This window comes from Miscanthus floridulus, chromosome 18, assembly GCF_019320115.1.
Source record: "Miscanthus floridulus cultivar M001 chromosome 18, ASM1932011v1, whole genome shotgun sequence".
NCBI lineage: Eukaryota > Viridiplantae > Streptophyta > Magnoliopsida > Poales > Poaceae > Miscanthus > Miscanthus floridulus.
The window spans coordinates 104479945-104490511 of NC_089597.1; the positions used below are offsets into that span (position 1 = coordinate 104479945).

The following is a 10567-nucleotide window of genomic DNA, read 5'->3' on the forward strand; positions in this document are numbered from 1 at the left end:
TGACATCAGCGGTCGTCTTCATCCCGCCGCGCACAAGTCTTCGATGTTGCGCAACCTTCTTCGATGCAAGCAGTGGGAGCAGTCCGACGCGCTCCGCCGCCGCAAGCCCTCCTCGTCGTCGCCGGGCGGTTCCCGCAGAGGGGCAGCCGTAGAGGGAGGTGAGTTCCCACATAGGGGCAGCTACAGAGGCAAGAGTTCCCGGAGAGCTTGGAGAGGCATGAGGGAGGCGAGGATCTGGCCAGAGAGCTTGGTGGTGACGGCGGCACGGGTCCCTTCCCCACCGGCGCCCGTGGCTTCTCCTTCCCCACCGGCAGCATCTCCTCTCCCAGCGGCGGTGGCGGACTCCCAGGGCCATCTCTCCACGGTGGCGGTGGCAGCAGGGAGTGTCCATGGTGATAGCTCCTCGTCGCGCTTGAGGCATGGGATCTAGTGGAGGTCATCGTGGAGCCGAGGCACGGGATCCAGGGTGGCGGAGCGCGTGGGATCCATGGCCGCGGCGGCTGCGGCGAGCCGAGAGGGAGGAGGGTGGAAAGTGACGGTTGGGGTGGGCCTCAACGTATTGGGGGATATGCAACTCCCCCTCTATTATATTTGAGGGGAGAAGAGGTGTTTTTTGGTGGCCACCAAAAAAGGGAGAGTTATTGGAGAACTGCTGGATAAGAAAAAATGGCACATCTTCCCCAATATGATAGGTTTATGGGGATGATAGGTAGAAGTGGAGGACTGCTGGAGATGCTCTAGCGATGATGAGTCGTGCAAAATTGGGGAGGTGAGTGTAGAAGGAAACCCCTTCCTGCTTACTTTGTCGAGTTACCTGCTGCCTGCCTCCCCCACTCCCAGCCCCAGACCCCAGGCCCCTGGCCAGGTGAGATGGTGGTGGTACTGCGGGTGGGTTACGGCTATGTATTTCCCTATGGACTGTGGTGGTAAGGGTGTCCACAGCGGCACCACCGATGTAGCTGGATGAGCTGGAAGGGAGAGAAAGAAATCAGAATTATTTTATTCGTTCTTTATTACCTGCAAGCCCTTGGTCCCACCTGCTCTCCTCTTAGGTTCTGGGGGCACGCGAAATCGCTCTTCATCGCTAGCGAGCCTTCTCTCTCCAACTTTTTCACCACCCACGTTGGTTGAGTGTCCAGTGAGCTAGTTTTTGTTCCAGCAAGGAAGGCCCTGTTTAGTTGGCCGGCAAAGTTGGCGCCGTCGGAATTTGTTTTTACTGTAGCACACTGTAGCATTTCGTTTATATTTGATACTAATTGTTTAATCGTTGACTAATTAGGCTCAAAACGTTCGTCTCGCAAAGTACAACCAAACTGTGCAATTAATTTTTGATTTCGTCAATATTTAGTACTCCATACATGTACCGCAAGTTTGATGTGACGGGGAATCATCTTTTTGCATAGTGTTAAAATTTGGATTTTGGGTAACTAAACAAGGGACAAGTGGATGGTATAGTATATCTTAGTAGTATGCTCCCTCGGTTTCAAGATAAATGTATTTCTATTTATGCACCTGGATAAAGTATTTGGTTAGATACTCTTCTTTTATTTATCTAGACGCATATCTAAAAATACATTTATTTTGAAACAGGGGATGTACGCGTGAGAGTGTAGAACATACAAATATAAACTCTACTACGATCATACAAGTATAAAGGTAGTAGTATGGTACTATGGTACGACGAATGTATGTTTGACTAAGAATATAATATAGAGAGAGATATTTTCTTTATCCTAAAAATATTGAAACTTTGATTATGAACCCGAACAAAGTATGTATACTCTTTCTAGTACGAGGCACATGTGAAATTTACTTATTTATAAAATTTAAATATGAAAAATCCTATGTTGTTAAAAGTATTTCTAATGATGGCACACCATCAAATTTATACTATCAATCCACATGAACTATTTTACATATTAACGATCAAAAGGTTAAAAGAAAACTCTACTAGTTCTCGGGTCGATAACAGTACCAATCTATACAGACGGTCTATGGGTTTTAGCTAGACTAGACTTTGGACGGATGCTACAGATGTATTTTGCGGTGAGATGCGACTATTCGACTATGCTACCAACGGGTACATAATGATGGTTTAGGCTGTGTTTAGTTGTAGGAATTTGGATTTTGGGGCTACTGTAGCACGTTCGTTTTTATTTGGTAAATAGTGTTCAAACATGGACTAATTAGGCTCAAAACGTTCGTCTCGCAATTTCCCACCAAACTGTGCAATTAGTTTTTCTTTTCGTCTACATTTAATATTCTATGCACGGGCCGCAAACATTCGATGTGACAGGTACTGTAGCAACTTTTTGAAAGTTGGGGTGGAACTAAACCAGGGCTTAGATCGTGGATGCACCGGGACGGGGAAATAACCAGTGCGTGCATGGCGAAAGTGTATTCATTGAACCTAGCCGGGCCTCGAGCCCAACTATGTACACAGCCGTGCTTGCGGGACCTCCGGATCGGACGGACCAGCAGATCAACGTGGGTCGGAGACTATGCACTATGCAGAGATATCAACTCCTGTATAGAGCGGCGAGGGTCGCTCCGTCCGAGGCGGATCGATGAACTGGCTGCCTGGCTGGCACTGGCCGGCACCCGGCAGGCAGCAGAGCGGCGGCATGCAGCTGGACTGGTACGGTGTATGCGCATCCCGCGCATTGGACGACGTCGACGCGCGACGGACCTGTCGTCTTCCTCGCGACGTCCCCTCCCCCGTCTTCTGGCTGTAGGAGTGGAATGCTTGTGAGCCTAAGCAGATTGATGAGATTTTATCCATCCATGTTCTTGTTTTGGTACAAATATATCATCAGTTCACATTCACATCGTAGGATGCATATTCATCTATGTACACTCGTTCCCTATGGCTACGTTTCACGATTCGATCAGCTCATTTGCTTTTTCGATCAGTTGTGTCTACCATGCTCAAGTAAATCCATTTTCTAATTCTTAAAGGTTGTTCTTACATTAATGCATCAATGTCTTTTATTTGTTTCCCCACCCAAATTTACCCATTTTTCCTCCTGGCCTGAATATTTGGCTGGCCAAAGAGAAACAAAAAACTTGCCAAAAGAGAAAAAAAAATAGCATGCCAAAAGTGAACAAAAAATGTTCCCAAAATGGAAAACGTAGAGAGTTATCAGAACCGGTACAACAACGAGCGTATCGACTACCATATCAGCTTACTAGTTGAGTTGGATGAGAGACAAGCTAGCTTGTCGCTCCCGCCGTCTACCAATTGTACACGTGCTCCAAGGCTCTCATTCCCGCTATAGGCCCCGTCACAATCGCTCTCGTCTCTCGCAGTCCCTACCAACTTCTCTCTCACATGACATGAGATACAACGAGATATAGAAAAGCATATAATAGAATAATGGGGCTTTACGTATTTTCTCGGTCTCTTTGTTTTCCATGTGTGTGAACGGATCGGATATGGATCAGTAGTTAGTACCACTGTCAACAGTTGGCGCGTCAGGTAGGGATGTGCGTGCTGTTTTCTTGTCAAACAAGATGACTTTTTCCGCAGGCTCTTCGTCCCTTCCGCAGCCCGGCTAGATCTTCACGGTCGGATCCATCTCGTAGGTCATCAACGCTGACGGAGTCGGAGAGCTTCTCGAGCCGGGGCAGATCGGTTCTGCGCCGACCACCCCTGCACCTGCAACTTCAGATCCGATCTCGGAGCCGATTCCGAGGTCTCCTTCAGCAACGACTCGCCGTCCGCTTCCTCGCTACCAGAGGAGGCAGATCAACAACGACGATCTGATCGAATCCATCGATCGGGTCAGATTGAAGCTCGCCGACTGTCTCTCCACCGCCGAACCGGCTCTGGGCACTCTGGTTCAGCGCCGACCACCCTCCGATCCAGATCTATCGGAGGCCGCCCGGGAAACTGCAGGGGTTACGGCCCTACCCTTCGGGTTCACCAACGCCGCCGCCGCTTACCAAAACGCCCTGAGGGGCAAACTCGCCGACCAGGTGGACTGCGTCCATCTACCCGCCGACCAGGTCGCCATCCAGCTTTCACCAGGTGTCAACATGCTACACTTAGGGCAGAGCCCCGGGGTGCCCCTCCAGACCATCCCAGAAGAAACTCCGGGCTCCGAGTCTCAGGGCTCTACGGAGACCCTCGCCGAAACCTGCTCCGAGAAACTCCTCCTTCCACCCTTCCGGGGTGGTGCGATCTTCAACGTCAGCATCGACAGCCCTCCTCGGAATGGTGAAACCGAGGAGGAGCGTGTTGCTCGGGAGAACCGGAACGTCAACCGCGCGCAGCACCGAGAAAACGAGGCGGTCATTGCAAGGGCCGAGGCTGCTCGGGATAATCGGCTCGATTCACAAGGAAGACCACTCCCGCTTCACCACGACCTCGACGAAGAATTTCTCCACGTCGACGGCCACGACGTCTTCAAGACTCCAAGCGCCAATCTGGCAGTAGCCGCCAACGAGCTCGCTTGTTTCCCTCAAACACCCGAGCTCGCCAAGATGGCCGCCATGCTTAAAGCGGCTCACTGTCAGGTCAATGAGATTCGTGAGGATCAGAGACCATCGTGCTCCACGAGCACGATTCACTGATCAGCTGCGCCAAGATCCAATCGCCGCCCCAGTCAAAGCCGTTTCGCCGACCAGTCGCTACCTCTCCAGGGGGGAGTCGGGGGCCATCACGTCGAACACTATCGCCAACACGACTAGGAGGTCGAACAGGACGCTCGAGTGCATCTCAGCAACCTCTGGGATGCGCGACGGCGTATCAAGCAACGTCACTTCGGTCGCCATGAAGACGAAGTGTGTCGTTGCTAGGAGTACGAGAAGGAGTACGGCAACCTGGACTCAGCCCTCGAGCCCATCCCTGACCGCAACGCCGCAGACGACGGTATCGACAACCTTGAGGGGCCTCCAGCTTTCACAAGGGCACTCCGAACACTTCGATGGCCCCATGGTTTTAAGATCACTGGGGTCGAGCCCTACGAAGGAAGAATGAACCCGACACAGTGGCTACAAGCTTACGCCACTGTTGTTCACACCACCGGAGGAGACACCAGCGTCATCGTGAATTATCTCCCTATCATGCTCACGCCACCTGCCATGAGATGGTTTACCAGCCTTGCGCCAGACTCCATCGGATCATGGAAAGAGCTGAAGAAAGTCTTCACCGATAACTATATGGCCACGTGTACTCGACTCGACACCAAGCATGATCTCAGTCGCATCAACCAAAAGCCATCCGAGCTCCTCCGCAGCTACATCCGACGTTTCTTCGAGATGAGGAGCTCTATTCCCAACATCACGGAAGCTGAAGTCATCACCGCCTTTATCCGAGGACTCCACCATCACGAGCTTCGCTCCAAATTCAACCGCAAGCCGCCCACTGGTATCGGCGAGATGATAACTATAGCCAACCAGTACGCTGACGCTGAGGAAGTCGAGGTGCGCTTCAACAAGGATGCAGGCACTCATCACCCGTCTCACCGCTACGACGACCGCCCCGACGACCGGCGCCACAGCAACCGTCGCCCCGATGACCGCAGCTACCATCACGACAGCGGCCGTGATCGGACAGGAGGACACAGGCCTGGCCAAAATCGTTACCGCCAGCTAGAACACATTGTCACCGCCGTCAGTCAACCTCGCGCCAAGCGTAACTATGACGAACAGTACCAAAAGATCCTTGACGGCCCGTGCCCTCTTCACAAGAACGCCAAACACAAGATGAAGGACTGCATTGGTTTGGCCAGAGAGTTCTAGGACAAGAGGCTCGACAACGATGCCAACGAAGGAGCTAGAGGTCGCTGACCACCTGGGGGCAACAACAATGCTTTTCAGGACCATGATAAGGTGGTCGCCACCATCTTCGGGGGCCTCGCCTCCACTGAGAGTAGAAGAGAGCGGAAGCTCGCCGCACGGCGGGTGCTCTCCGTTACTACGAAAGACGCCACCGCTAACCCCAGCTATCGCCCATGGTCCGAGGTCCCCATCACCTTCAGCAGGGCCGACCAGTGGGCGGATATTCCCTACATGGGCGTTTTCCCCTTGTCCTCGACGCAACTGTACAGAAGGTGCTCTTCAGAAAAGTGCTCGTTGATGGTGGGAGCGCTCTGAATCTCCTCTTCGCTGGAGCCCTAAAAGAGTTGGGCCTCGGCTTGTTCGATCTCACACCTTCCGACTCCACCTTTTGGGGTGTGGTGCCAGGCAGGGCCTCCAAACCGCTTGGAGAGATTACCCTACCAGTTCAGTTCGGCACGGCAAGCAACTACCGCGTCGAACATATCAACTTTTATGTCGCCGACTTCGACACAGCCTACCACGCCATACTTGGTCGGCCAGCTCTGGCCAAGTTCGTGGCCATGCCACACTACGCCTATCTAGTGCTGAAGATGCCTTCGCCTGCTAGAGTCTTGGCCCTATGGGCCAACCTCACCATCGCCTACGCTTGCGAGACAGAGAGTCTCTCCCTCGCCGAAGCTATCGACCTCTCCATCTAGATGGCTAGCGTGGTCACCGAAGCCAAGACAGTGCTTGCCAAAGACTTGGAGATCCCAGAGCTAGAGCCTCCCCGGGCCTCTACCAAGTCAAAGGAAGTCAAGGAGGTCGGCCTCGGCCTCGACGATCCCTCCAAGACCATGAAGATTGGGGCTCACCTTGACCCCAAATAGGAAAGCACGCTCGTCTCCTTCCTACGTGCCAACACCGATGTGTTTGCTTAGAAACCTACAGACATGCCGGGGGTACCACGGGAGAAGATCGAGCACTCCTTGAATGTCTCGCCGACCGCCAAACCGATCAAGCAGAAACTCCATCGATTCGCGCCAGACAAGAATCAGGCTATTAGGGTAGAAATAAAACGGCTCTTAGCTGCCGGATTCATAAAAGAAGTGTATCATCTCGATTGGTTAGCAAACCCCATTCTCGTTCGAAAAAAGAATAAAGAATGGAGAATGTGTGTTGATTATACTGATCTTAACAAACATTGCCCTAAAGACCCCTTCAGCCTGCCTCGGATAGACGAGGTTGTAGACTCCACCGCTGGCTGCGAACTGCTCCCCTTCCTTGATTGTTACTCCGGCTATCACCTGATTTCCCTGAAGGAAGAAGATCAGATCAAGACATCGTTCATCACGCCCTTCGGTGCCTACTGTTACAAAACTATGTCCTTCGGACTCAAGAACGCCGGAGCAACTTATCAAATGGCCATCCAGATGTGCCTCGACCAATAGACCAGCCGCAACGTCGAAGCCTACATCAATGATGTGGTCGTCAAAACCAAAGTCGCCGATAATCTTATCGTCGACCTTGAGGAAACCTTCGCCAACTTGAACAAATACCGATGGAAGTTGAACCCTTCAAAGTGCATCTTTGGAGTTCCATCCGGTATACTGTTGGGCTACATTGTCAGTGCTCGAGGCATCGAACCTAACCCTGACAAGGTCTCCACCATCACCAACATGAAATGGCCGACATGCATCAAGGATATACAGAAGCTTACAGGCTGCATGGCCGCCTTAAGCCGCTTCATATCACGCCTCGGCGAAAAAGGGCTACCTTTCTTTAAGCTCCTCAAGGCCTTCGAGCGCTTCTCCTAGTCGGAGGAAGCAGACATAGCTTTCGAGCAACTCAAGTTGTTCTTAACAAAGCATTCGATCATGACAGCACCACGACCAGATGAAACTCTGTTGATCTACATCGCCGCCACTTCCTGTGTTGTCAGCACAGCTATTGTCGTCGAACGCGAGGAAGCCGGGCACACCTACAAGGTGCAACATCCAGTGTACTTCATAAGCGAGGTACTTAATGAGCCCAAAACTCGTTATCCTTAGGTACAGAAGCTGTTATATGCAATCTTGATTACGTCGCGCAAGCTTCGACATTATTTCGACTATTACAAGATCGCTGTGGTCATTGAATTCCCTCTGGAGGATATTCTCCGCAACAAGGAGGCCAATGGTCGCATCATCAAGTGGGCCGTTGAGCTCGGTACCTACTCCATCGAATTTAGAAGTAGGCCTACCATCAAGTCACAAGCGCCCGCTGATTTCATCGCTGAGTGGACTGAGATCCAAGAGCCTATCACTGTCACTTGCCCCGAGCATTGGGTGATGTACTTCGCCGGCACCCTTAACATCAATGGTGCTAGAGCAGGCATTATATTCATTACACCGACCAAGGATAAGCTCCGGTATGTTCTCCGGATACACTTCCCGGCCTCCAACAACATCGCCGAATATGAAGCATGTCTCCATGGACTCCGTATAGCCATCGAGCTCGGTGTCAAACACCTCATGGTGTACGGCGATTCTGCACTGGTCATTAACCAGCTTAATAAAGACTGGTCTTGCTCCAGCGAGAAGATGGACGCATATTGCGCTGAAATCAGGAAGCTCGAAGGAAAATTCTATGGCATCGAGTATCACCATGTGGTACGCGACCAAAATCAGCTCGCCGATCACTTATCCAAGCTGGGCTCTTCTCGTGCCGTGATCCTGCTAGGGGTCTTCGTTCAAGATCTCCTGGCGCCATCTATCAAAGAAGATAAGGAAGTCGAAGAGGTTCCCCCTGCCAAGCAGTTGGTACTTGCGGTACCTTCGCCGGTCGCTGATTGGAGGGAGCAATTCATCAAGTACCTCACCTGATGTAGACTAGGCCCGATCTTCCGAAAGGTATGATAGTGTCGATTGGTGGAGACTCGACGTTCATGATCTAGGCTTCGAACCAAGACTGATTCAGACCCCCGCAACCGTTACACCACTGCTCCATTGGTTATCAACCACGCGAATGCGATTGACCTCGCCAAGAAGGCTTTCCTGCAAGCGAATCGAGAACACAAGCAAGAACGGGATGAACGCAATCTGAAATTGCAAATAAATATGAGGCTTATGAAATCAAGAAGGAGTTCAAGTCTTTATTCAAAAGGACTAATCACCACAGACGAACAAGATCAAGAACTGGGGCCCTGGTTCACAGCAAGCGGCCTTGGCGGCGACAGTTGTAACAAAACGATGTCTGTTTCACGAGGAAATCAAGAACTAAACAAAACCCAAACCCTAAGGAGAGCGATGGCTGCTATTTATAGAGTCTTGGGCGTCACCCCTTGGACGCGCCCCCTAATGGGCCCAAACACGATACACGGTCCAACGGACTAAAACACGGTGCCGCAGCACCCTGGCAGATTCTGAACGCTGATTTGTTTTGACGATTCCTGTTGATTCTGAAGGTCGTTTGACATGAAACCACTTGTATTGGCTTCCTTATCAAATTAGCTTTCCAACCATATGTGGATCGTCGAAAACAGAGTCCGGATGCGTCCTGGGTGACTAGTTTAAGGCAGACTGGTCCTGGAGGCCGAGACAGACTCGAACTTGAGTTGCTTTGGGCCTCCACCTCGGGGACTCGAACCGAATTAGCCTCGGGCCTCCTTGTTGACTTAGACACCCTTGCTGATCTCCTTGGTCTCCATATGGTTCTCTAAGCATGGTCATATGTATGGAGGTCATGTCCTCATCATCCTCCCTTTCTTGACAAAAAGCCGTCCTCGGCGTCGATTTTGTTTGAAGTCGACCCTGCACAACATGAGGACAATCGAGGTTTCCAAAATAATTTAAATGGACAATGTTGTGAGAAAGAATATGACCATATGTCCAGGTTTGTATCATGCCTTGTCCTACAGACATATAGTCTGCTCGATTGAAATACACACGATCTTTGTCAATACTATCCTGCAAAAGATTAGTACTAACAAGAAACATATGCTCCCTTTCTTTCGATTCCACTTGTGTTCGAAAAGTGAAACTAGAGGAATACGGCATACCAACAATGTTGATTTTACTATCCTCTAGTTGATCATTACTTTGCACAACAAAAGGAGAATTCAGATTTGTACAAATGTAAACTCGTTGTATCAAATATTGCCCTTGGTTGTTATATTTACCAAAAACATGATATGTATGTCTAGAGAACCATGGTAAATCAGCATATGCTTAAAGCTTCTCCTCTAAAGAACTAAGATTACACGGAACATTAAATTCAATGTAACCCAAAGTATTTAAAGAAGACAACAATTTCGGCTCATCAACTTCACTAGCATTATGAATAACAAGTCTATTTCCAGCAGGAGTAATAGTTGATGGTTCTGAATTGTCACATGAGACTATGAGCATCTCATTTTCTGTCACGTCATCCTCACTCTTTTGTACATTGTCCTGCAAAAGATTAGGCATAGCAGGAGGAATAACAAGAGATTGATCTAGTTGATGCACCTCATCATTTGAATTAATTACAAGAGATGGATTAACAAAATTTTCTCTCATAAGATCTTTCATATCATTCCAAGTTTGACGTTTATTAGAAGGGTCTAAAGACTCCCACCAAGATAAAGCAGAATATTGCAAAACACTAGATGCATTTTTTACCTTCCTCCTTGGACACATAAAGCGAGTAGCAAATATGTTATCTATGGCAATTTCCCACTCCATGTACTCATCAGCACCTATACCATCATAAGTCGGTGGATATGAACAACCTGTCATTGTTAGAATCAAACAAGAAAACACACAAGTATGTATTTTCCTATGAA

The 10567-nt window shown here is 49.9% G+C and overlaps 1 protein-coding gene across 1 annotated transcript; it reads left to right on the forward strand.

Annotated features, from left to right (window-relative positions):
- The first annotated feature begins 8093 nt into the window (after positions 1-8093).
- LOC136524310 (uncharacterized) lies at positions 8094-9217 on the forward strand. Its single transcript, XM_066517729.1, has 2 exons — positions 8094-8543; positions 9209-9217. Exons 1-2 carry the CDS (start codon positions 8094-8096, stop codon positions 9215-9217), a joined length of 459 nt encoding a protein of 152 aa, XP_066373826.1.
- Positions 9218-10567: the final 1350 nt, after the last annotated feature.

Excerpts from the sequence above, each read along its gene's own strand:
- LOC136524310 (XM_066517729.1), top strand. The coding sequence starts at position 8,094 with ATGTACTTCGCCGGCACCCTTAACATCAATGGTGCTAGAGCAGGCATT.